Source organism: Sander vitreus, chromosome 19, assembly GCF_031162955.1.
Source record: "Sander vitreus isolate 19-12246 chromosome 19, sanVit1, whole genome shotgun sequence".
Lineage (NCBI taxonomy): Eukaryota > Metazoa > Chordata > Actinopteri > Perciformes > Percidae > Sander > Sander vitreus.
Genome location: NC_135873.1, coordinates 10,648,877 through 10,675,942, shown reverse-complemented (window position 1 = coordinate 10,675,942; position 27,066 = coordinate 10,648,877). Strand labels below are relative to the sequence as shown.

Sequence of the window (27,066 nt, the reverse complement as noted above, 5' to 3'; positions counted from 1 at the left end):
TCGGTATCAGGAGACAGGATGTGAGATTTGCTAAAGATCCCCCTGCAGCTTGTTCCTGACATGATAAGCATGTCTTATCTATGCATCAAGATAAGGGAGACTCCCCTCCTCCATCGTTTGAGACCTAGCCTAAAGAAATTCCATATGCAATTCTTCGGTCTGGAGACCGGCAGTAAGGAAGCAGACTGCCTAGTTACATACGTCCTGAGGTCGGTGGAGAAGATGCAGGTGGTTCAGTGGCTCTCCATACAAATTTGAGGATTTCCTATATGTACATTGCTTGTATAGTCAGCAGTGGTATTTCTTTCTCACCAATGCAAGTGTAAAGAACACTCAATTTTGCAGCCGAAGCAGTTTCCAACATACCGAGGTCACACTCCTGTCATGAGGAAGAGGGAGGGACAAGGGAAGTGAAGGAGGGTAAAGCATGCAAATAAGGGAGGGATGGAAAGAGGGCAAGAAAGGGCTCGTGACTCTCAGTGGAACTCTCTTTCTACAAGGCTAAATGTGTATTTATGCAGCCAGACTTGAATGTTTCCCAGGACAACGTTCATAATTCTGTAAACCTAATTATACAGCTTTCAGTTAAGCTAAAATGTCTAATGGTGCTGTATGTTACCTCAAAAATATAACATCAATGTTGTTGAGGGTGTGCTATACATCTTTGCTAATAGACAATTGGACATAATCTACTTTTTACCGCTGTGATTTGGCTTATAATGCCATTAAAAAAAAAAAAAAAGGTACTATCTGTTTGGTGGCACCTGGACGTTGCTTGGCATCCTCCTGGAACACATTCATATACATCTTTACGATGTACAATTGGTCTATTCTGTATACAACATCTATTGCTTCTCAGTTCATCCTGAAAGAGGGATTCCTCCTCTGCTCTTCTTGAGGTTTCTTTAATTTTTTTTCCTGTTAAAGAGTCTTTCCTTTTCTGAATTGAGGGTTTGCATCAGTTGCCAACACTGCCAGCCAAACATTATGAGCATCCCAAAACTGGTATTCTCTGCAGTTCTATTGTTTTGAAAGGTGGTTTTGTGCACACTCTCTATTGTGTTGATTGAGTGCCACATTCCTTAATTCACACAGGCCTCATGATAAATGCATCCCATTGGTATACTAACTATTCTGCAATATAAATGAGACTTTTGTGACCACAATCTTGGGAGGCCCAGCGTCTCTGCCTATATCATCAGATCATGTGTATATAGGCAGTGATAGAATTTGCAGCCTTGTGCATCACCATGTTTTAACATCTGCCATTTCAGCATTCAGAAGCCTGCAAAATATAGGCACTCAAACACAGGAACCGTTTGTTTGTGCACTCTCTCTGAGAGGCAGGGAGCCAAGCAGCAAATCTCCAATAAGTCTCCACTGTCCAACCCTGTAATAAAACAACCCCTCAACACCCCATAATGACTCCAATCTGGCCCCGGGTTGTGGGTGCAACTAGCATGTATGTCACCCACCCACATCCCATCCCAGCTGGCCAGAAACATATGCTAACCACAAGTCCCTGCTTGGGTTTTCTGCTGGGATTTGACAGTGCTATTGATTCCCCAGATCCTTTGGGAGTAGTTTGGGGAGAAAGATGGGAACTCTCAGGGACTTGGGCCCAGAAAGTGGTGCTTTACTTTGCAGCTGGGTATGCAGTGAATGCGCTTGCGCTGTCCAAGGGGGAATAAACTGGATAATAAAATCTGGTTTATTACCCAGGGAGGAAGCAATCAAGAATTCACACTTGGACTTGAAGTTTTCTCAAGCTTGCTTTTATTTTTGTGGTGATAAAGATTAAAACGATTTTCTTCTGTAAGAGTGTTCTTGTTGCTTATATTGAAGGGATATGTATGGAAAACCTCAGGCTACTACTTATAATTATCTCCATTTTATCTACATTTGTTGCCTCATATCACATTACATTTAATCCAGTGTTGTAACTATATCGAAGTCCAGCTGTACCTATGATAAGTTCTCTGTAGAACACCTTTTCCTAGTATGTAGACTTTGGGTTTTTGTTTGGGTGTCCTATTAAATACTCTTGACAGACCCTTTTTAGAGCTGTAACCCTAATTTAAAAATGTGCTTTTTGTTTACTATACTATTATGAATAAGTATACAATGTATCACTTTGTGTCAGATCATGGCAAGATTCAAGCTGACTTTGTTTGATCAAAAACAGACTTCTTATTGTTAGAATATATTTAGGCTAGTTATTGTGGTGGTTCTGGTATATGATTTGATTACCTGTTAAAGTCAAAGGGGCTTCACAGAAAGATCACTATCTCATTTTGGTAAGCTTACCTGTCTTAAGAGGGCTCAGATGCTGTCAATTAACATGAAAGCAAGTACCCAGCTGAAGTTAAAGTTGTTTTTCTTCCGATCTCTTCCTGGCGGTGGGGAACATTCTGTGACTGGAAGCTAAGAGTAGCAGGCGGTCACAGAGTGACGCTTAATATTGTTATCTATTAAAAAAGTAGCAGTATATGGCATCTTTACACTTATTGGAATGACACTAGATTCCTTTTTAACCCACTTTTACAACTCAATTAACACACATTCCTTGTTGATATTTTGAGTGCTGTTGCTGGTTTTCTATATACAAACGTGTTATTTGGCAAATTTAAATGTAGACCTATATTAAATTGGACCTAGTGTGATAAGTTGACAGAAACATTGATTTTAGCTGCCGACAATATGTGACACAATAAGTCTAAAAAAAATCCAATGAAAGACATTTTTTTTTATTAAGGAAATTTTTTTTTGCAATGTTTTGGGGACTTTATTCATATGATGTACGTTTCAGTAGTTGTATTTTTTTCTGTTGCTTTGCATTTATACATATTCTTCTCTCCACAGAATTTTAAACAACAATAAGATTCAAGAACTCAGAAATGGATCCTTCTTCGGATTGTCTACTTTGGAAAAATTGTAAGTGTTATTAGTTTTTCCCCTCTTCTGCTAATAATTTACATGAGCATTAAAGTGCTCATATTATGCGTTTTGGCTTTTTCCATTTCCTTTATTGTGTTATATATCTTTTTTTATATGCAAGTCCACCCCAAAGGGACTTACCATCTCCAACAGAAAACACTGTTCACAATCTGCTCCAAACAGCTCTATTGTAGTCCAGCCTTTACTTCCGTGACGAACGTGCGTCACTTTGTAACACACGTTATAATGCTCACCTAGGCTAGCTGCTAGCATGGCGCGCCCTCATACTTCTGACTAGCTTGTAGTGCTGACCTAGCTACTGGGCATGTGCGACTCCCAACAAAGATGGTACAGAAGTGAGATGTCTCACTCTGTAGCTAAAACAGAGAGCTCAACACACAGGGGGAAAAGAGGAGCTGCAGCAATGTGCAGTATGACAAAAATATGGTGTTTTTTGAAAATTAAACCACATAAACCTATTCTGCTATAACCTCTAAATACAATCATGAACCTGAAAATGAGCATAATATGAGCACTTTAATGTATGTTTACAGTTGTTTTTTGTTTCCCGTGCATTTGTTAGGTAAATTTGGCTTAGCAGTTGAAAGTTGTGCTTTAAGGTTCAAACCTTGGAAAAAAAAATCCTAAAAAATGTTTATCTATCTTGCAAAGCAGGTATTAAGGCCGTATGTATTCATGAAATATTACCAATGGACCTCACAGTGGTGGTGCTTTTGTTGTCAACTACCTTCACAATATTTAACGTTATATCTATCAGTGCATTAGCAGGAACTATCCATCACTCCACAAGTGGAGTAGGTTTGTAAAACACACATTGGCCTCATGCCAGTGGAACAACCAGGTCATAGAAAATGAGTAGGCACCCACACAGCACTTAGCCTCAGTCAAGATAATCAGTCTATGGGGGGAGACTGGAGATGCTACTAGAAAAGGCTAATTATAGGTGTAGCCCCTAGGGTTGGTTGTTGTCTGCCTGGTGACATACTCTCAACATACAGCTGTTTGGTTATTCTGGGGATGGTGGCCTCTTTCTTCTAGAGGAGTAACCTATAGGCATCATCATTGCTTCCCCACGATACAGTAAGACTAGTGTTTCACACAGTTTGTAAAGTCTTTATCTTGCAGGAGAACTTTTTTTGAGGGACGGAATGTGGCAAAGAAGTGTCAGTAGAATGAAATGAGTTTATAGATGGTGAAGACATTTAGTCATGTATGTTCTCTGAGATTCCTTGAACAACGGAGAGATGTCGTTCATGCCATGCGACTCTCTGACTTCCGAGATCGGAATGTCATCACCCGTGTATCCTTCCTACAGAGATTTCAAGAAAACGGCTCCGGGCCCGCACATGGGCCATGGGTGATTTATCGCTCTGGAATGGCTTCATGCAGATAAAATAACCAGACCATTAATGGCCGTGCTTTTACCCAAGGCTACAATAACACATGACTGCATTGAAATGGAATTCTAAGGGCATGTTTTCCCTGTCAGTCTTCTGGTTCTGGTTAAAAAGACCAGAGATATAGACGACATATGAAGCTAAACACATTTAGCTTTGTGGTGTAAGTTCAGATTTAGGTTCAAATATGCCCCCAATCATCTGATATAATGGATCACTGATGCCCATTGATTTTATTCTTCACAAAAAAAAAAAAAAACGTCTACAGACACTTTTTGTCAATTTTGGCATGCAGAATTATGAGAAATACAGCATGTGACTCTACAATTGTTTTATTTAGTACATTATTGGTATAAAGCACCTGCAGCTTTTTGTCCTCTTTTAAATCTTGTGGTCATAATTTGTTGTGTTAAATTGTTCTGCATGACTTTTCTTGAGTTGTCCCATTTTTTTTAAGACTAGATTGTTCATAGATTTTTAGTAGAAATCCCTGTTGGCTCTTGAAGTGGATCAGATGTTAGTTTTTTAGAGCTCAGGCCTAGAGGATAAACAGGAGGCTGTGTGTTGAATTTGTGAAAAAAGAAAAGAAAAAGGAGCTTTGATCTTTCTCCACATAGAAAGCCCTAAAGGCACTTATGTGCTTTGTCTGTGAATGGCCAGTCAATTTGGTTGTAAATGCCGTCCTGCCTGTCATATCAATCCACAGGCAAGTTTACCTCCAAAAGCAGCTCCCATTGTGCCTCAAAGACCCCCACCCCACTCCTGTCCACCCTCAACCAGTGAAGCGCAATTGCTAGCTTGCTTTTGTCATTGTAATGAGGCCAAGCCAAGGCCAGAGGTGTCAGCAGTGCGGTTCCCAAAAACACTCACTGAATGCTGAAGCCTCTCCCTCACTGAAATGTCCCAATACCCTCCCTCCTACCTTCAATCACACTCAATGTTTCTCCTCAAACTCTCGAGTCTGTTTAAATGAGCAGAGGCTCACCATCTTGCTTTCCACACCTCCGTTCTCCTGTTTTTTTTTTTTTTTTTCCGCAAAGAAACTCTCCCTCATTTGGACTGCCTGTATGCAGTTGTGAAGAGTTAGACAGCAGCTGGCCGTGAGTGCCAGAGAGGGGTATAGAATTGATTACGCCTATCCGGCACTCTGCATGAAATTGCAAAGTAACTGTGGAGACCGCTGTGTTTGTCAGGGCCAAAGGTGCCCCTGCTTGGAAATAAGCCACACAGAATCCCCATTATCACTCTCCTGCTCATAGAAATAGGAGCCAAGCTAGGCGACCGTCACATGTTAATTCCTTGCTAAATCCACTGCTGTGGAGGAACGCTTATTGTGGAAAGCAGAGCAAGGATAACGGCTCTAGTGTGCAGTGTTTCCTGAATAAGTGATTGTTGTCTATTCATGGATGGCACAATACTTGTGGAAGTAACTATGTAAGCAAGTGACGCATAAGTATGAAGTTAGTTTGAAATGGATATTGCAATACTGCTTTTACCAAGTGCACCTTTTGAAAGGTCATTGTTGACAAAGCTCTAATTTGCTTATCCAGTTGGATTAAAGCGAGACTATGTCACTGTTTCAAACGCAATCTTGTTTTTACAAATGAAAAGTTTTTAAGTCATAAGCAAAATGCATCCAAGCACAATTCTATACACTCAGTAATGTTATTGCTACACCCTTACTTGGTCTGGTATGACCAGAAGTTCAGGTGGCTAATGTTAGCTAATGTTTGCAAACCCAATGTAGATATTTCTGTGTAACTGACATTATGAGTTAGTTATCTGACATAATGTCTCTTTTCCACTTGTACTACCATTACACTATGTTTTACCATCACAAAAAGTTGCATAGTCTCGCTTTAAAGCAGCGGCCACTGTGTCCACAAGTGACAATTACAGGATAATGGTAAATGCTAAAACGTAGTAGCTAAATCAGTAGCACAAGTACAAGTCGTAATGAAATTAGCATACTGCCAAAGTAATGTGAGTAACACGTGTGCTAATATTAGTCAAAAGCTACAGCCCGTACCAGACAATGGAAGGCTGTTGCAGCAGAATTCCTGAGCTTCTACAATTATTGTTTTATTTGTAACAGAAAGTTGGGTTAGTACTACCAGAGGTTACATGGTCTCGCTTTGAGATGGACTTTTTCAGTGAGTTTGTACAGTAAAGGGACATTTTGTTATGTTTTTTGCAGTTCTTGTGATCTATAAACAAAGGAGCCATCCATCATTCTTTGCAACTTGAGGCTTGTTTAACCCAGTTAAGTTCTCCTCAGAGAGAATGTCAACATCATGCCAGGAACCATCCACCAGAAAATGATGCCAAAAACAAACTTGAAAGAACTCCAGTTCATCTTAACTCCATGTCACATGTTTTAATTTTATTTTAAATAACACCTTTTGAAAGACCGTATGTGTGCCCCTCAAAATGGCAGCAGCTGCAAACCACCCTTTGGTTTGGGGCCAGTTCAAGAACAGTTCTGGAACACACGGAGAAATATTCTGCCAGCTATTTCAATATGAGCATGTCAAGAAAACCTGGCATTTTTTCTCTGCAAATAGATTTAAAAGGTGCCAGGTCATGTGTGGTCAGCGGTTGTTGGAATCTGAAGTGCAGTTATGGATGGTTAAACATGGACTGGTTCGCTCTCATTTGATCATTTTATCCAAAGTATTTGAGTTTCAGAGAGCTAGTGTTCTTTTTTTGTAATATTGCAGGTTTTCCAGCATGACTATGATAGCTGATGTGTGAAGACAACTTGCAGATATCATTCAGTAACTCTGTCCTTTAGTTATCCTTCTAAATATCGGAACCTTAAAACCCACAAAACAGTCATTCGCCTTTTGTTTGTTTTAGCTTTAATAAAATCACAATAAAACTTTGAAGACCGTAAATGTAATTCTCACGTTTTAAGAACAGAAATTTATATATGTCAGAATATTCACAGTATCAATAGTGACATTGTTCTTTATTTGTTTGTAACCTAATTTTGTAGTTTGCACATCTGACCACCAGTGAGTCAATGTGGAGCAGAAGAGCTTTTCTCTGGACTCATCAGTCAGTTACATTCATAACTTGGATCGGATGGCTGGTGTTGTTTGTTGCTTTCCTTCAACTCCAACAACTGCAACTCCAAGCAAAGTTTACATGAAAGTAAATTAGCTTCAAATTAGTAGACTCAACATGGCGGTTTTGTGCGTCCAATACACACGGCAAAAATGGTCTCTCACTGGCTATAAAGTTCTTGCAAGGATGTTTTTGATTTCTTTGTCGTGCTTGCCCATTTTTCTCTCAACACGCTGCACAGAGAAGCCGGCTCTGCTAGCTCACATCAAAAGCTTTAACAAGCAACAGCTTCTTCTTTTCTTTTCTTTTTTTGTCTATGACTTATCTATGGCCACCTACCCACCTTCAGATGACAGATCCTCCACATCAAAAGAGCAGAGTTACCCAGAGGTCCTTTGTGTGGGTTCAGGTGGCGACTAGAAAGGCTCCTGAACCTCCGCTGTAATGAGTGACTAGGGCAGTGCCAGCGCAGGTGAGCGCCGCAGGAATTCCGTGACCACAAGCCTTTGAACCTCACGGGAGGGAGGTCTGAGTGTCTCTGTGGTGGGGGGGCGGGGGCTGTTTAGTAATGATCACTGGGTGAGGTTGGTGGAGGTCCGGGTGTTCATTTGGATAGAAAAACAAATGCATGTACATGCAAGATACACTTTTTAAAATATATTTAAGGATCCGTCTGCAGACTACTGAACCTCTGTCTGGTAATATTTCCAATAAGGCCACCCTACATTTTATTGTAGGCCCAGTTTAATACGCAACTTAATTTTTATACAATTTAATAAAAATGTTGCGATGTAGAAGGGGGTCCCTGCTCCGTCTCTCTTTCAGTTAAGGGGTCCTTGGCTTAAAACACGTTCAAGACCCCAGGTTTATAAAATGTCATTCAAAAAATGTTAACATAAGTACCCAGATGACCAATCAAATTGATACCAAAAACACAAAGTAAGCCAGAACATATTCACATTTGAGAAGCTGAAACAAGTTAATATTTCCCACGTTTTCTTATTATATAAATTCTTTAAATGATTAATTCATCAGCAACGTGTTTGCAGATTCATTTTCTCTTTGATGATGGACTAATCCCTGCAGATATGCTATTTTGTTGCTGTTTGAATTGCTCATGAAAGTTTTTTTTTTTTTTTCCTTCCCACAGGGACCTGCGGAGTAACGTGATCAGTCGTATTGAACCAGGCTCTTTCCTTGGATTGCCAGCACTCAAAAGACTGTGAGTAGTGGTGGAGCTTCTGCCTCATTGTCTCTTTAATGTGGTTTCTGCAAGTGTGTGTGCTACATTCACTCATTTAACCCCGCTGGGATTTCACTGAGGTGTTCATTTATTCTCGCAACCAAAAGATCGAAATTCCAGCGTTGTTAAAGGTAAAATATGTTGCGGTTCCAAAGCTTATACAAATTCCTGAAGAGTCAATGTAGTGTCTGGGCTGTGCAGGCTCTATGTGTTATTGTTTTAATAGTATTTAGTCAGAGACTGCTTTTCAGCAATGACGCAATCATATATTGTACTGTATTTGCAGCCGTTGTTTTGTATCTGTCTATGCAATGTGGTGTGCGTGTTCGAGTGTATCCAGTGTCCATAAGGGAGCATGGTCAAGCAGCAGGCTATTTCTACTGCCTTGTTTTCTCTGGCCCACTGCCAGAGACCACTGCAGACAGCATGAGGCCTCATATACTTTCTCACACTACAGGAAAACAAGCTGGATATATAAACGTGTGTGGTGTCTATGAATGTCATGTGACTATAATTTTGATATGCAGGGGAAAAAGGAATACGGTCCATGTGGGATATGTGGTGTGTAAGTATGGGAGGTCAGAAACTGTGTGTGAGTGAGACACACACACAGCATGAATTGGAATCATCCGACAGTACCCAGCCGCTGCCAACACAAACTTGAGCTTGGCTGCTGCTGCGGAGCAATAAGAGCGAGACAGGAAGGCAGTCAGCTCCTTGGCTCAGACCTGGCCTCATTTCCCCTCCCCTCCCCTCATCCTCATTGCATATTTATCCCACACTGATGGATTCATGCGTGCCTATATGTCTTCTGCATATTAAAATCTTCACCCCCACAGACAAGTTATTCTTAAAGACTTGCTCCTTATCCCCACAGAGTGATCTGCAACCTCGCCTGGATTTGTTTGTTCCAGAGTACAGTTTTGGTTTGGCCTGAGGGTAACACAGTCTAATTGGCCCCACCGCCCGCCTCAGCTAATTTCAAAGGGTAGTTGTCACTCACTCGACTGTGAAAGGGAGGGAGCATAGAATAGATGAGCCAATGAGGAGAGGATGAGGTAGTGGCGGACCCTGGGAATGTAAACACAGAAGCCCTACATCAAAGGTTGAGGTTGGCATCCACCGCTACACATCCACCCTGCTTTCCCCCCCAGTTTTGGAAAATTGGAGCAGAATTTAATGGCAGCAAGAAGTACATAAAAATAGAACTTTACCAGTTTTTATATCACACTTATTTGACCTACCTTTGGCAGATGCTTCTCTACATTTCTTTTTGTCCTTATCTTTGACTCTGCTCTGCTCTAGGCAGTCTTTGAAATATCCAACAGTTTGGGAATGGTCCGAGCAACCTTCAAGCAGGGGTTGTTTAGTTGGCTTTCTTCTGAGCTACCTGAGCAGCGTTCAGGTCCCTTAAGGCGTTAAGTATACATTTATATCATTGTTAATTTAAACCAAAACAATGCTGAAAAACAAACTCTTCCCTGAATTTATGAAATAACAAAAATATTGTCCACGTCAAGTTTAAACCAGGTCTACACTGGCATGTAGAAAACACTCCACTTGCACTCTTAGGACAGGACTTATGTCTGATCTAAAAGTAGTCAGCTGGTCCCAGTCTGTCTGGGCTTCTTTATTCGTGCTCTGAGCTCGGATGTAGGGTGTACTGTTGGTTACACGCTTGGCAAAAGACAAGTGTATCCCTTACTTCACTTTAAGGTCGAGACACACCGACACACCCTCGGCAGAAAAGGCAGTTGGACTGATCAGTCTCCCCGAGTTGGTCAAAAAAGTGCCTCGGAACACACCAAAGTGACGAGACGAGACGTAATACGTCTCCATAACAGCAGACGGCGCTAATCCGTATTGTCGCCCAAAAATGAAAACCGGCAGCTGATTGGACGAACGCGTCACGTGGGTCTGGTTTCTCTCGGAAATTCAAAGACAGACTGTCATGGCGGCTTGTTCAGAATACGATCTCATATTTTATTAAAATGGTTTACAAAACATTTTAAGCGAGAAATAGATCATGCAGTTGCTGAATCTGTCTTCATTTCAGATCAACAAAGGTCAGTTTAAAAGATTTTCGTCAGATTTTGAGAGACTCTAGTCACGCTCATTCCGCTCCCCGTTTCCGGGTTAGTACTCTACCAATCAGATTGGTCATTTGAGTCCGACTGCCGGCAGTGCCCGCCTTCCAATTCAACATGTCAAATCGGCTAAAATGAAGGCCGACGGACGACGGCACGGAACACACCGAACAGACTCGAGTCTCTGATCTCGCCAGACTGTCCGACGGCCGATTATCGGCTCTGTGTGTCTGGACCTTTTACACACAGTTCAAACACATTTTCCACACATGCAAATACTGTATATTCAAACGCCTCTGTCGCTCACAATGTTCAACACTCAAACCCTATGGATTCCTCTGGCCTGAGCCCTCTTTACTCTGCATTTACTCTGCAACAGCTGAACAGTCTTGAGCCTAATCACATTGGGCTATTTTTGCTTCTGTTCATTCACAGCAACCGAAACACTGCACTGAGACAGTCCTCCGTGCTGTTAACAGGCCACATGCCTGTGGTTGAAAGGCACATTTGAGATTAGTCTTTCGTAATGAATACCAGTCGTCCAGTAAAAGTAGAAGGAGAGTAGAGACTTGATTCATTAATAGGTACACAGCCAGACTAGAAAAATCTGTGATGTGTGGCTTTATATGCATTAAAGGTGCACTATGAGTTCCTGCATGGTTTCAGTGTGATTTCATTTTTGTCTCAAATCGTAGGCATCTCTCCTTGATCCGCTAGCAGCCTGCCCCCTGAATACACTGTGACAAAGCCCGGTCTCGGAGACAACACAGGGGCACAGGCTGTGCACTGAAATACAACAAACCACGTTCCAGCCAATCACCGACAAGATAGTTGGGAGAGGGGGTGGGGGTTAGTGTGTCTTTTTCACTGAAATTAAGGCTGCTGCTCTAAAAGCACCTCCTCCCCCAACCATCTTGTCGGTGATTGGCTGTGTTGTCTCCCGAGACCGGGCTTTTTCACAGTGTATTCAGGGGGCAGGCAGCTAGTGGATGAAGGAGAGATGCCTACGATTTGAGACAAAAATGAAATTGTGCTGAAACCATGCAGGAACTCATAGTGCACCTTTTAAGCATGTTCGTAACGATTCCTAACACAGTAAAAGTGAGTTAAAATAATAGTATTCACCCTCTTGTCTTAAGTCCCTTGATGTAGCTGTAACTCTAGGATTTGAACCCAGGCGATCAAGTGAGATGAAAGTATGCCTAAAGCTAGGGGAGCCCCCCCCCCCTCCCTCCTTCCCTCCCTCCCTCCATCCATTCCCTTCTCCTGTGTTATTCTTCCTCTGACACACAATGCAGGCACAAATTGGCAAGACTGCAAAAGGCGGCTTTTTCTTCTCTCCCAAGTGGAACTAATAACCTCACACAGTAAATTCCCCAGCTGGTACCTTAAGGACCAACACCAATAATAACATAAATGTTCGGATGTTAGCATATGCCCGACAGTCATTTTCCAGGTATCATTTTGTGTCAGTATAGCTTTCCTCGAGCACCCCAGGATACAGTTTAGCTGTTGGGTTGACGTATTGTTGTTTCTTCTCCCAGGCTCTTGTTCCTTTTTACTTGGCACTTTGTCAGTGATTTGGATCATTCACAGACGGATATGCGTTCCAGCTGTTGTAAAGGTGCTGTGACTTTGAACCTTTTGAGTCACTGTGACTGTGTTTCTTTTGATTCAATTGCAACAAACGTGTGGACGTGGCCTAAAACATAAAGAATAACTTGATTGTGACACCCATGCATTTTCGCGTATGGGCGGGGTGGGGTGTGTGTTTGGAGGTTCCCTTCCCACAGGTACATACCCCTGTATCAGAAGATGGTGTGCTATAGAATATTTCCTCTTCGCAGATACTTCCAAGTGTTTGCACACTGAGTGTAATTCCCAGAGGCAGGATCAGTCTTTTTCCGTGTTCGGCGGTGGACTCACGTTTGATTCTTTCTGAGAGGCGCCAGCAGTCTCATACGCTTCCATCTAATGTTTGCCAGAGACATCATGTCAGGTCACATCCAGAGGAGAAACACACACTTTTGACGTTTTTGACATTAATCATCGGCGATTAATCATCTCCCAGAGTGTTCCTCTGCCTTTGATGTGTAGGTTCCCCCGGAGGCCCACACAGACACATAATCTAAAATCACCTTGAATGTTGTAAACCTGTCAGCTGAAGTTTTGGGCTTGTTGCCTCAACCTGTCTATTAAAAACTTGCCTCTTTTTTTTTTAATGCTTTATCTCGGCGACATTTTCCCGTTTATCAATTTTTTTCTCATGATGCACTCGGACTAATCTAAACTTATCTTGTTGGAAAACATTCCCGGCCGTATTGCATCGAATGATTTGGTTGTCTCTTAGACTATTGAAGCTGTCGTGTTGTGTTATTTTCAAATGTGGAAGAAATGAGCCTAAAACTATATTTTTTTTCTTTCTATGTGCTACAGGGACTTGTCCAATAACAGCATCGGCTGTCTCAACGTAGACATCTTCAAGGGCCTCACCAGTTTGATCAGACTGTAAGTCGTTAGTACTTTTACGAATATATAAATTGTGTGCTACAACAGTCATTTATATAATCGTGTGTTTGTAATAGACTGGGGTAAATGATCAGGGTTTTATAATTTTCCTTCGCAGAAACCTTTCAGGGAACATGTTCTCTTCATTGGCTCAGGGGACCTTTGACAGCTTGGCGTCTCTGAAGTCCTTGTGAGTAGGATACGAAGCATGTTGCTGTGTACTTAAAATCGCATGCAAGCATCGACGTGTGATTCTGACGTCTGTAAGATATGCAAGATGTGTCGTAAGATACGTGTTTCTATACATCCACAGGGAGTTTCAGACGCCGTACCTGCTGTGTGACTGCAACCTCCTGTGGCTGCTGCGCTGGATCAAAGACAGGAACATCGCGGTCAAGAACACCAAGTGCGCCTTCCCCCAGTCTCTCCAGGGCCAGCTCATTACCTCCATCAGGCCGGAGCTCCTCACCTGCGGTAGGGACACATACACACCACACACAACCACACACACACACACACACACACACACACAGATTTGACACCGCAGAAAGGTGTCACCCTAAAATAGTAGCTGTTTTAACTCTGAAACTGAATCATTTGTCATTTCAGTGACACTATCTGATGTGTTATTTGTCCAGTCTCAGACATTTTGAAAGGTTGAAATAAGTCATGTTGAGTTGTCACATAGATTATGAGGCGGTGTTTGGGAAGCAGGGACTTGTGCAATGACACAGGAGATAAGAAAAGGCCTGCCCAGGCCAGTGCTGCCTGTGTTTGTACTTGCTCATGTCTTATCACATTGAGGGATTATGTAATACATGGCACAGATCTCGCAGGAGCCGTGACCTGATATGAATGACAAATTACCCAGAATTCAGGGCACTGTTTTTAGTTTCCCGGTGTCCAGAAAGAGAAACAAAAAGGCAGTGTGTCCAGAGCGAATGGAATTGAAAATGATTTGTGACAAATATGAACCAAGTTACGATTGACTACCAGAGTCTCTTGCTAACTTTTGTCTGGTTTCCCCAGATGCTCCACTCGAGCTGCCCTCCTTCCAGCTGACTCCGTCCCAGCGTCAGGTGGTCTTTCAGGGGGACAGCCTGCCCTTCCAGTGTCAGGCCTCCTTCGTGGCCGAGGACATGCAGGTGCTGTGGTACCAGAATGGCCGAATAGTCAAAGCCGACGCCGCCCAAGGCATCTTCATTGAAAAGCGCATGGTGCAGAACTGCTCTCTCATTGCTAGGTATGGAAATATACATTCATGTTTATGCTAACTGATGGTGGTGAGTGTGCTGCCTGTAATCGCTGCCATTATATGAGGAAAACAAATCATTGACACTATGTTCCATGATACTATCAGCATTTTTCTTTTTTATTCTATAGAAAGCCTTTAGCCTTTTCACAGCTGTATTTCCCTTTAGGCTGGCTGGTGTGCCATGATATCTGATCTTCCGATTTATCCTTCATTGTTTCCCCATCAGTGCGTTGACCATCTCAAACATCCAGCCCGGTTTTACTGGGAACTGGGAGTGCCGGGTCCGGACAAGCAGAGGCAACACCACCAGGACTGTCCACATCGTGGTATTGGAGAGTTCTGCTGAGTACTGTGCTCCTGAACGCGTCTCCAACAACAAGGGAGAGTTCAAGTGAGTGCACACCCACACATAAGCAGACACAGAGCTACTCACTTCTACTAGTCTCACAGGGAATCAAGTGCACCTCTATCTGATGTAAAAGCCAGATTTTTATATTAAATTTGATGTGATTAGAGAGCTGTGTTTTGCCTGGGTTTACTGGGTTTAAAAGCTGGTTATTTTGGCTTTAAATGCCTTAATGGGCATTTCAGAAACTAAATTACAAAAGCTATTATTCATAATAATAGTATGGGTTTAATTTGTTCATCTGACCTTGTACTTTGTGGAATTAAATTGAATACTTAAATGTATACACAGATCCACTCTCACAAAGGGAATATTTTACTATTAACCAATATATTTAGAGTGTTACTTGTATAGCATGCTGTCAAGTCAAGCACTGTGGCCCCCCCTTGTGGTTAAACATATGAATTACTTCCAGGCTTCAGCCATAATCATTACTCATTACTCTGTTGCTATTGATGGCACACACATTACAACAAGTAAGGAGAGAACAAGGACGTTGCATACATCAGTATCTGAGGAACGGAAACAGCAGGACTGTGTTTATTTGGCTCCTTCCAGGTGGCCGCGCACCCTGGCAGGGATCCGAGCCTACCTCCCCTGCAACAGACTGGCATCCAGCCCCGGCACCTACTCGGGCAGCTCGGGGGAAGAGCAGCGGGCGTGGCGTTACTGTGATCGCAAGGGGCTGTGGGCGGAGGATGACTACTCCCACTGCCAGTTCCAGAAAGATGTCACGAGATTCCTATACGTCATCAACCAGGTCTGTATCTGGTTAATGAGACTCCGCTATTGTTATGAACCCTTAATCACCGTCCGTTCTTACTCAGTTCTTCATTATTGTTGACGCACATTTCTTCTCTGGTTGGTAACGTACGCCTGGTTCCGGTGTAGATTAGGGTTGCACGATATTGACAAAAATGTAATATTGCGATATTGATTATGAATATTGCGATATCGATATTATTTTCGATATTTTTAAACCTATGTAAAATTACAAAAGTTATGGGAAAACGCATCAAAATAGATTCATAACAAATAAAACAGGTTTTCTTACAACACAAGGTTTATTTCAACTGACAGTCATATTGGACTGGTCCAACATGAATGAATGAATGAATGAATGAATAAATAAATAAATAAGGACCATGTCTACAGAACAGGACTTGTTTTACTGGTTGGACAGTATAAAATAAATAAATGAAGGGAACAGGACACAACTTTTCTTTCGCTTCTCTGATTCGTTCCGTTTAGTTTTCAGTCTTCAAAACAACATATTGTCCAAAATCTGAACCTTCAAGTTGGATATGTCAGTGCGTTTATTTTAAATAATACAAAAACTAATCAAAGAAAATAACAATTCTCCTTTCCATCTTACCACGTTGCCACCATACCACGTGACCACGGTCAAAAAAACTGAGACCTCGGTGTGCGCAAACACAGCTGAAGCAATTAGTCCACATTTAAATAAACCTTTGCTACCCCCAGCGTCACACACTGGTTGCCAATGAAATGGCTCCAACAAATATGAATTCACTCTTCTGAGTTCATCTTATCCTACCTGCGTGTGTCTCTTTGCTTGGCACAATACAAAACGTATTCTCTCTGTCTGTCTCTTTGTGTTAGATGCCTCTGAATGAGAGCAACGTGGTGGCCAGGGCTCGCCGCCTCTTGGTGTACACTATCGATGCTGCAAACTTCTCAGACAAGATGGACATCATCTTCGTGGCTGAGATGATTGAGAAGTTTGGCAAGTTTGTTGAGAAGTTTAAAGATGTAAGTACTTTAGTGGCTGCTCTTATGTCTGAGAACTTATTTACAAGCGTGTGTTCACAGTAGAATGCGTTGCACGGTGGATTCCTTTCAAGGACAAATAGATTGATGCCCAACAGCTGTTTGTTGTCATGTTGTTTAATGAGAAAGGATGTCTTGTCACGACTTTCAGCACAGCTGTAGGCCAACAAAAAGAAAAGTTTTCCAAGTAAAGAAGCTCCTATCATGTTACTGCTGTAGGCGAGGAGCAATATAGTTTTAAATATTTTTTATTTATTTCGTTGGGCAACACCGTGTTTGAATTTTGTTTCCAATAGTCACTTAGCTATGAGTCAAGTCTCTCCCTCAAGTATGTGTTCAGGGCTGTTTTGATACAAACAATATTCTGGCTGAACATATACACATCTTATTTTTCCATTCCAGTAATTTAGAATATAAGCCATTGTCAACATTTTAGGGTCACAGAAGTTATAATTACCACTTTTCCTGAGCCAGTGCCATGAATTCCCTAGCTGTTGCGATGTGAATGCATCACTGTGTGTATTCACTCATGTCAACATTCTTCTGGTCTCCAAGCTGGGTGAGGTGATGGTAAGCATGGCCAGTAACCTGATGCTGGCCGACGAGAGGGTGCTCTGGATGGCTCAGCGTGAAGCCATGGCCTGCTCCCGCATCATCGCCTGCCTCCAGAAGATCGCTGTCTACCGTCTGGCCACGGCACAGGTCTTCTCCCTGGTTAGTCAACAGCACTTTGGGCCCTATTTTTTTGGCGGTGCAAGGAGCACTCAGATGGTTTAGTGTTTTCCTGACCACTCCACACACAAAGGCCCAAGCCGGCAGCTACACTCATAGTGCAAATTAAATAACAACACTACACCATCTGCCTTTAGCTATAGATTTGTGGTGCTGTATGTTAACTTCACGCCACTATGCACCATCTAGAAAAAACATTTGTTGAGCTGCTGTTGTCATGTTTCCCTGTGTTTGGCGAAGCTGTTTTCAGAGTGATGAGACCAGTGATTTGACTGGCTGACCGTGTATCTATAAATCACTCCACCCACTGAAATCTATTCCACTTGACCCAGCCTTTTTGCACTTTGCGCTGCTGCACCTACATTAAACAAAATAGCAGGTGCGCTTGGAGACGCACTTTGCACTTGTGGTTGCACGATTGAAATAGGACCTCTATGTCATGTTGCACAACACAATATTTTTTAAATGAATTGAGTAAAACGTCACTATTCCTGTTGTCCTTCCAGACATCCCCCAACATAGCACTGGAGGCTCACGTTGTCAGGGCCAACGACTGGAATGGCATGGCCTGCATTTTGTTCCAGAGGCCTAGCCCAGAGCGCACACCCGGACAGGACCGCCAACTCACCTTCAAATGCAACACAACCAGCTCCTTCTCCAGCATCCTTCACAAGGTCAGCTCCTTTCAGCGATAATTCCCATTTGTCAGCAGGTTGTTTTGGCCAAGGTTTCATTGTGGGGTTTGGTTTTGATTGCAGCAGGCACAATCCTCAAATGCTTAACTTAAACAAAACAATATATCTGTTGTACAAAAATAATGAAATGATTAGATTTTTACTTTTTTTTTTTGTCCCTACAGAGTACCATTGTGGAGGCTTCCCTGCAGCTACCTCAGTCTCTCTTCAGCCAGGCTGCAGTCCCGGGGCAGGCAGAGGACACGGTCTACAAGCTCCATCTACTGGGCCTCCGCAACGGCAAGTTTTTTCCCTCTACCAGCAACTCCTCCCAACTGGCTGATGGTGGCAAGAGGAGGAGTGTTGCCACCCCTGTCATCATGGCCAAGATAGGTAAGTCATAATGTTTTGTTGTAGTCGTAAGTGTTTAATATGTTTGGGCTCTTACAGCGAGGAGAAATCTGAAGATATTCTGGCACAAAACAGTGACACACAAAGCAACCAAAACTTGACAGCACGACAAGAACCAAATAGTCTAATAGGTGTCATTTCTGATAACCCCCCCCCTGTGTTTTCCATCAGACGGCATGTCCGTTCATGTCCTGAGGACGCCCGTTAACATCACCCTGCGGCGGTTCACCCGTGGCTCAGATGCTGTGTCCGCCTGCTGGAACCTGAGCCTGGTGGGGGGCCACGGAGGATGGCAGAGCGACGGCTGCCGCATCATGGGCCATCATGACAACTTCACCACCATATCCTGCAACTCTCTTGGCAACTACGGCCTGCTGATGGTAGTTTGGGTTATTCCTCATGTTCATTGTATGGCATAGGCAAATTTGGCCATTTATGTGGGGATGTCTTTCCACTGATCAACATCAGGAAATATGGCCTATATCCTGCCATTTGTTTTGTAATGTAAAGCACTTTTTTTCCCTTTTTTTTTTTTTTTAAATTGCCATTGGCACTTTTTAGTTGTCTATAAGCATCATCATTTTTTGGTCATGCCATGGAGTGACATGAAGTAACAATATTACTTAAAACTGAGGATGTGTCCCCTCATCTGTCATGCAGGACCTCAGCAGTGTGGAGTATTTATCTCCAAGCATCCAGCCTCTGCACCCAGTCATCTATGCCACTACTATCATCCTACTTATCTGCCTGCTCACCATTATCATCAGCTACATCTACCATCACAGGTAATTCATTTGCTGTACTGTAATTCAAGGGTCTTTGATGTTTTTTAGGCCAAGGACCCCTTAACTGAAAGAGAGATGGAGCAGGGACCCCCTACTACATATATTGTATAAAATGAAGTGGCATAATAAACTGGGCCTACAATAACATGTAGGATAGCCTTAAGCCTTTATACATAACTTTTTTGCAAAGAATACTACGCTATTAAAATAGCCTAATAATTGTTGGCATTATATTATAAATCATGTTTTATTGTAATCCTTAGGATTAACTGCATCTGTGGATGGCTTTAGTGGCTACCTTACCTATAGGCCAGTAAACAGTGGGAATTTATATTTGCTAATAATGTGTTCATGTTAAGACTTTAATTTTTGAAAAAAAAAACCCCAGGGGTCCCAGACCCCCTGTTGAAGAGCCCTGTTTTAATTGATTCAACTGTATTTATGTTTGTCTGGGACAAATGAATTTTACACTCCATCATAATACGTTATTGTAAAAGTGTCTTTAGAAACCAATAGTCATCCCAAAAACATATTGTCAATATTGCCCAGCCCCGGTGGGGTAAAGATACAACTGCCACGATCCAGATCAGTTTCAACATAAACAGCTGTCCCTGTCCTGATAAGTAAGAAATGCTTGCTCCTCAGACTTTTTTTTCCATTTTAATCCTGTGATATGTTGTCTCCGTGACCTTAGGTCTGTGCGTGTGAGCCGCAAGTTTTGGCACATGTTGGTCAACCTCTGCTTCCACATCTCCCTCACCTGCGGGGTCTTTGTTGGCGGCATCAATCAAACGCGATATGCAAGCGTGTGCCAAGCAGTGAGTATACACCAACCCGCACACCTCCAACACTCGCACACTGCCGTGCTCTCCTGCAAACTTAGTGCTCAGCAGTCAGTCAAAACAAGTGCTTCGGATGTTTTTTTTTTTAAAAGGAAAATCTTTTGGAAAAAGTTGCCTTTGGCTTAATTCACTCCAAACTTGTGGAAACCCAGTAAAAGACGCATAAAAAGGCAATTCTGCTGCTCCCTTCCTAGTGTGTTGTACTGAGACACATTGCTTATTCATTTTTATTGCAAAAAAATACCTGGATGAAAGATTTTAGTTTATTTATGTAATCCCCTCTGGCATAAAGATGCATCTCGCAAGGTGATTTTTCAACTCATGCTGACATAAAATGAAATTTAACAACAGATACATTCTATCATTCTGACGTAGGAGATTGATTGCATTTCTTTTGCTGTAGTAAATGTCATGTTTATAACGGTGCAATATCTTCTAGGTGGGCATCTTGCTGCACTATTCCACTCTGGCTACCGCTCTGTGGGTGGGTGTGACTGCACGCAACATTTACAAACAGGTGACACGCAAGGCCAAACGCTATGAAGAGCTGGACGAACCTCCGCCACCACCGCGCCCTATGCTGAGGTACGATGCCACCACTCTTGCATCACAACAAATGCGCGGCAAATATCCTAATGAAACGCTACCAAGGGGATGGGATCTAGTGTTGTTGATTACAGCTTTCTCCCAGTCCTAGCTTGCTGCTGTATTCTACTTCTCACCTTCTGTAAGGGAAGACATGAACAAACCAGAGTTTGACTTGTGTCGTGCCGTCTGTTTCTTTTGCGAAAGACCAGGGGTCCGTTTCAGGAAGGAGGTTTAACAAACTCTGAGTGTAACCCTGAACTCTGAGTTGATTTACCCTGAGATGGGAAACTCTGAGTTTTCGGTTTCAGAACAGCTGATATGACTTGGTTCAATCAACTCAGAGTATGTTCACCACCACAATAAAAAGGCAGCATGAATGGAGCCATGATACTACTGTTCACCATGGTAACAACCACAAACAAACGGGTCGGCGGAAATACTCATGCGCACAAACAGCGAGTTTGAACATGTATTTCGTTAAAGAAGCAAGACAGCGGCTGCTGCAAAAGAGAGAGAGAGAAGTGGTGTGGGAGAAAATTGCTGCTCGAGTCAATGCGTAAGCATTAACAGAGTATTATATGTATTGTATGCATACAGTGGCTTTACTATTACAGTATGATCCGCATCACCAATGTTATAAAGAAAACTGCCGTTTGCAAAAAAACGTATGCGACACAAATAATCTGCTTGGATGTTAATAAAGCATGTCCACGATGGTGGATGCTAGTGATATGAGGACGGATATCTACATATCTGATGGACTGTGGAAAAAAAAAAATACCTCTCAAATCGGTTATGTGGAAATGAAAATACATCTAGTCGGGTTCACAGGCTCAGTTACCATAGTAACTGACTCTGAGGTTAAGTTACCTCTCTTTCTGAAAGAGAAAACCCAGAGTTTCCTCATCTCAGGGTTAACAAACTCAGAGTTTTCACTAAACCTGCTTTCTGAAACGGACCCCTGGATGGAAGTATGCAAGATAAGATAAAAGACAAAATCATAGCAGTCTGCTGATATAAACTACACTTAAGTCTCTTACTGTGGGGAATGTCTTTTAAGTTTTTGGGAGGATGTTTTTGACATGATCATTTAGTGTGTGATAACTTTTCCTCATATACGCACCATAGCCTATCTTTATTTTTATTAGCAGGCAGCATTTATATATGTGACCCATAAGATGGGAGTATTTATATACAAATAATGCACCTAGTGCACCTACGCTATTTGATATTTGTGCTTGATATGCATTTTTTTAGAGAGAGAAGAGATGAGTATGTCATTGTCTCTTGTACAATATAAGTGGTCATGTTTGTTGAAGAAACTGCCACATGGTGTCAGTGTAGATGCCTTTAAAAATACCATTGGGCCTCTGTGTCCAGTTCACGCCTGCTTGCCATTCTACAAACAGAAAGACTAAAGCAGAACCACCTCTCTGTGCTTTCTACAAAAGGTTCTACTTAATCGGTGGAGGGATACCCATCATTGTCTGCGGGATCACTGCAGCAGCTAACATCAAAAACTACGGCAGCCGGACCAACGCACCATAGTAAGTAGTCCCTGTATAGAAAACGATTCAAGTTCCTATCCGTCATTATGTGCTCATGGTAATGGCTGTGACGTTTTATCTGGACAACAGTGTTTAAAATAGAAGCATCCAGGCCCAGGAGATCTTTTACAATCTGTCCTCGGGAGGAGTCGGCTTTAGTTATCGACCGGCCAGGCTGCGTTGCTTAAGTAAATAATGAATATTTTTATGTGGGTAGGAAGTTTATTCCCTGAAGTTCTGATTATGGTGGTCTATTAATGGTATGTGCATCCAAGCAACAAGCAACTGCTGCCAGTTTACAGCGAGCTCCTCCACCCCCCTTCTACAGTAGCAGCTGTGTAGAGCTGTGCAACGTGGCTGACTAATTGAGAAATCTGGACCCGTATCTGTCTGAAGTCTTTGGAGTTTAATTAATTTCTTGCAAGGAAGATGAATCCAGCCTGTGTTATTAAATGTAATGGGCCACTTACTGTAAAAATGAGACGCAAAAGTTTTTCAAATAGTCATCTTAAGTTTGTGAAGTAAGTGTGTGTGTGTGTATGTGTATGTATGTATATATATACACATACACACACATATATATATAGAATGTGTATGGTATTGTTGTAATGAGCACTGCTGGCTTTTATTATATAATTTTAAGTTATTGCTAAAAGATGATTTTGATATAATTGGGGGGTGAAATCTTAAAGAATATTAAAAGCCACATCTATTACCTGACTGTAAATGAAATGTTTGATTGGTCCTGTCTGTCTCTTCCTCTTCTAGTTGCTGGATGGCATGGGAGCCCAGTATCGGGGCTTTTTATGGCCCAGTGGGATTCATCATCTTCGTGGACTGCATGTACTTCCTCAGCATCCTGCTCCAGTTGCGCCGCCACCCTGAGCGCCGTTACGAGCTCAAGGAGCCGACGGAAGAGCAGCAGCTTCTGGCTCCAGCCAACACGGAGGCCGGGCCAGATGGTCCCAGCAGCCAGTGCCACCCCCTCACTCTCCAGCTCGAGCCCCACGAAGTGTCGTCCTCCATAGTGTCTGCTCCCCACACTGTGCCCCTGTCGGCCTTGGAGAATGAGCACACCTTCGCTGCTCAGCTGATGGGTGCAGCCGGGGCTTTAGGGCTGTATGCGGCCCTCTGGGTGTTCGGGGCCATGGCTGTGTCACAGGACCACCCCTTTGACCTAGCTTTCACCTGTCTGTTTGGGGTGGCCGCACTGGCACTGGGTGCGTTCATGGTGGCGCATCACTGTGTCAACAGGCAGGATATGAGGCGCTATTGGTCCCAGGCCTGTTGCTCTGGGAGACGAGCTTACTCTGCACAGGAGGATGCCCTTCTGCCTCAGCCGGGTGTGGCCATGACATCCACAGCAGGATCTGCAAGCAAGGCAGATGGGGAGTCAACAAGGTGTGGCCAGAGCAGTGCGGACTCTTCTTACACAAATAAGAGCGCCCCAAGCATGCGCAACTCCGCCCACGGCAGCAAGCTGACCAATCTGCACGCAGAGGCAGCCCAGTGTAAGTCCGCCTCGGCACCGGTGACCGCAAACGGCACAGCCGTTTTGGACAACAGCCTGACGGAACATTCACTAGACAATGAAATTAAAATGCACGTTGCGCCAGTTGAGGTGCAGTTCCGCCCGATGAACAACATCAACAATCCGACGGCTGCCACCAACGGACACACGAGCAGGCATCACAAAAACAGAGCACGGGCACACAGGGCGAGTCGGCTAACTGTGTTGCGAGAGTACGCCTACGACGTCCCCACCAGCGTGGAGGGCAGCGTGCAGAGCGCCCCCCACAGGCGGCACCACCATTATGACGTAGCAGCACGCAATAGCCGACGGGCAGCCTACATGGCCTACAGAGAGCGGCATCAGAGCCAGCTGCAGCAGGACAGCAGTGACAGCGCCAGTCTGCCGCGCCGCTCCCGCCACGCAGATAAAGGAAGTGGCAGCACCCTGGGGAACGGGACAGTGGTCACGGAAGAGACTGAGCAGGTGGCTACTGCTGCTGGGTCAAGCTCCAGTAAAGACTCTGGTCCTGTACTGCAGCCCAGCAGCACAGAACTAGAAAGCCAGCCCAAGTCGTATGGGCTCAACCTCGTCACTCAAAATGGTGGCACACTTAAAGAAAATGGACAAGCAGTGCCTTTAATTAACACAGAGAGTACAGCCAGTATAAAGACTGGCTTGTGGAAACATGAAACTACTGTGTAGCGACAGTTTCCGTCCCAAAGACTGCATTGTGATATGCTCTCGCCTTTAAACTGTGAAATGTCTTTTTTTTTTTCTTTTTTTTTTTCTTCTTTTTTTTCGATTGTACATTTATTTTATGTACAACCAAATCTTTACTGCCACTGAACTATCTTTTGTAGATATGTTTTTGTAAATGGTCTATTTTTATAACTTGTATTCCCAACTTTAAGAGTTCTGTACATGAAACTGCATGACTGAGCTGTGGCCCTGTGAGTACCCTTACCCCGGGGATTTATTTCCATTTTCTAGTTTGTCCCAACGATAATAAATCAAAAGTTCCGTTTACCTAATTGAAAGTTTGTATCTTTGTGAGAACACCCACGATCTCCTCTTGGGTCTGTGCAAAGGTGAGTCCGAACTGTTTGTTTCAAGGAATTACTCTTGCTGACAATATCTGACATGCTGGTAATTGGCTTTTTCACTGACCCTCAGGTGGCCTCAGGTTCCCCTCCTCACAGCGGAGCAGCATTTTAATTGCAACTGGTTGGTGGCTTTGGGCTCTCTAGGTGTTTTCTCCCTGCCTGCTGGCAGATTTGATGATTGCACAGTACATTCTGGGCTCCCGCTGACTTGATGCCCGGGCTGTGATTGACAGCTGACTCCCAAGACAGCCAGCCGTCATGAGAAGGAAGAATAATGAGAGGAGAGCAGCTTCTTCCTCCTTCACCTGAACTGGAGTCCATTCACAGCTTGACATCGCTGTTGGGCAGAGCGCATATAACGGGCACAAAGTATGATTTGACTGCTAAGTATTCTAGAGATGGATTAGTATGAATGTATCTGGGCCGTTTAATCAGTTCTCTGCATTTGTAGGGTTTAAAGGTAGGGGTGGAGGATACCAATACAAGTGCAATATAAAAGTACTAATTCTACAGTAAATTGGCCCCTGTGAACATATATTACAGTATTAAATATTGATGAATCAACACAGAAGTGGCATTTTTACTGGTGTCGCTGGTCGAAGTGAATCTATTTTTAACTAATTTATATCCAGTTAAGTAGTTTCCAACCTAGGGGTTGGGCCCCTCCCAAAGGATCACAAGTAGCATTGCAGCCTTATGTTCACTTACTAAGGAATGTAAAAATATTTCCAGAAACTCCATGCTGCACTGTTTGAGTGAAAATCCTTTCCAATGCTTAGAGATTAGTAATCTGGCAAATACCACCTATTAAAAGTGATATTCCCGCAGCATGCTGCTAACGAATCATCTGAAAAAAATTCCCACATTTAAAAAACAATCCGTTATCAGCGCCTGCTGATCATCCCAGTCACAGACGAAGCAGAGAGACAGCACAGCTCCAATTTTTCATTAATGGCATATTAATAAAACACATTTGACTCAGGCAAAGATATATTGCCCAGCCATATTGGATGTGACAAATTATAATAAGACTTTTGAATTATGTAGAGAGCAGTTACGCCTTGATCAGTGGCAGCTATACTGATTCCCTCGAGGCATGAAAGAGTGATCTTCAAATAATTGCCAAGGTTCTTCAGCACCGCCATCTGTTATAAAGTTCATCTAGGGTTGACAGCGAGGCGGGAATGACAATCGGAGGAAGTTTGTGCTGTGTGGGGGGGGGGGGAAAGCTCATCAAGGCAAATAAACATAGTATCTGCTGCTTGAAGATCACAGGGGCACCTTGGGCAGGAATCGATAATAAATTAAGATAAAACAAATTGAGGCATTTAGATCTTTTCTTAGTGTCATTCAGAAGTCTGTCTGTCAGATCAAACATCCCAGAAATAATACATCAGAGAATCCTATTCAAACACCCAAAGCATCAGTTGCTGATAAAGTTTTATTTTCAGATACAGTGATGATGCCTTTGTGACGTCTCTCACTCTTTAGCACCCAGTTTCCACTTAGTGCGCTCTGTGAGGCATATCTGAGCTCAATTCCTTACCAGGAGGCCCAGGGACGACCAGCATCAAACAAGTGATGTGGTGTTTACATTTTCCAATCACTGCTCGTGGCGCCTGGAGGAAGCATCTGGCTCTGTTGTGGAAACTTGCCACTGGAATGAAGATTGATACTTTTTTAGAAAGTGAAGCCAGCTGACTGTGCTGATTGTAATTATGTGGCTCTGGCTGTCCAGGGGAACCAACATATTTGTTTACCTGCAGTGTGCTAATCAACCCCAAAACCTCTGAGGTCTGACATATAGATTGTAGCATTAATTGGCATCCAGGGTTTGTGATGATCACTGTCACTGTCAAGCAGCTGTCTGCTGAGATAATTGGGGAATTTATGTAGTTTGGGAAGGTTTCTGTGGATTTTATTTAAATATTTGCAATAGAGGCAAAGTCACATCGGTAAACTATGGTCAGGGCTTTATCAAATGTTTGTGTTGATTGTCTAAGTACTTGCAAACGGTACACTCCACAACTTTTTTTTTTTTTTTTCGATTGTCCTTCACGTTACAGGAATACTCTCAGAAAAATCTGAATTGCTATTTTTTAATCAGAAAAGTTTCATACTTGCAGAATAGTATATTAGCACATCAGTTCCTCAACC

The 27,066-nt window shown here is 42.9% G+C and overlaps 1 protein-coding gene across 1 annotated transcript in view; it reads left to right on the top strand.

Moving 5' to 3' along the window:
* adgra3 (adhesion G protein-coupled receptor A3) overlaps window positions 1-24,832 on the top strand; it is a 31,601-nt gene extending 6,769 nt beyond the window's left edge. Inside the window, exons 2-19 of the mRNA XM_078276081.1 lie at window positions 2,863-2,934; window positions 8,575-8,646; window positions 13,191-13,262; window positions 13,381-13,452; window positions 13,576-13,736; window positions 14,292-14,505; window positions 14,744-14,908; window positions 15,482-15,683; window positions 16,547-16,696; window positions 17,270-17,428; window positions 17,953-18,120; window positions 18,306-18,513; window positions 18,703-18,911; window positions 19,192-19,316; window positions 20,011-20,134; window positions 20,598-20,743; window positions 22,198-22,293; window positions 23,062-24,832. Coding sequence (XP_078132207.1) covers window positions 2,863-2,934; window positions 8,575-8,646; window positions 13,191-13,262; window positions 13,381-13,452; window positions 13,576-13,736; window positions 14,292-14,505; window positions 14,744-14,908; window positions 15,482-15,683; window positions 16,547-16,696; window positions 17,270-17,428; window positions 17,953-18,120; window positions 18,306-18,513; window positions 18,703-18,911; window positions 19,192-19,316; window positions 20,011-20,134; window positions 20,598-20,743; window positions 22,198-22,293; window positions 23,062-24,508 — 3,862 coding nt within the window. The 3' untranslated portion in view covers window positions 24,509-24,832. The remainder of the gene's footprint in view (window positions 1-2,862; window positions 2,935-8,574; window positions 8,647-13,190; window positions 13,263-13,380; window positions 13,453-13,575; window positions 13,737-14,291; window positions 14,506-14,743; window positions 14,909-15,481; window positions 15,684-16,546; window positions 16,697-17,269; window positions 17,429-17,952; window positions 18,121-18,305; window positions 18,514-18,702; window positions 18,912-19,191; window positions 19,317-20,010; window positions 20,135-20,597; window positions 20,744-22,197; window positions 22,294-23,061) is intronic.
* Window positions 24,833-27,066: the final 2,234 nt, after the last annotated feature.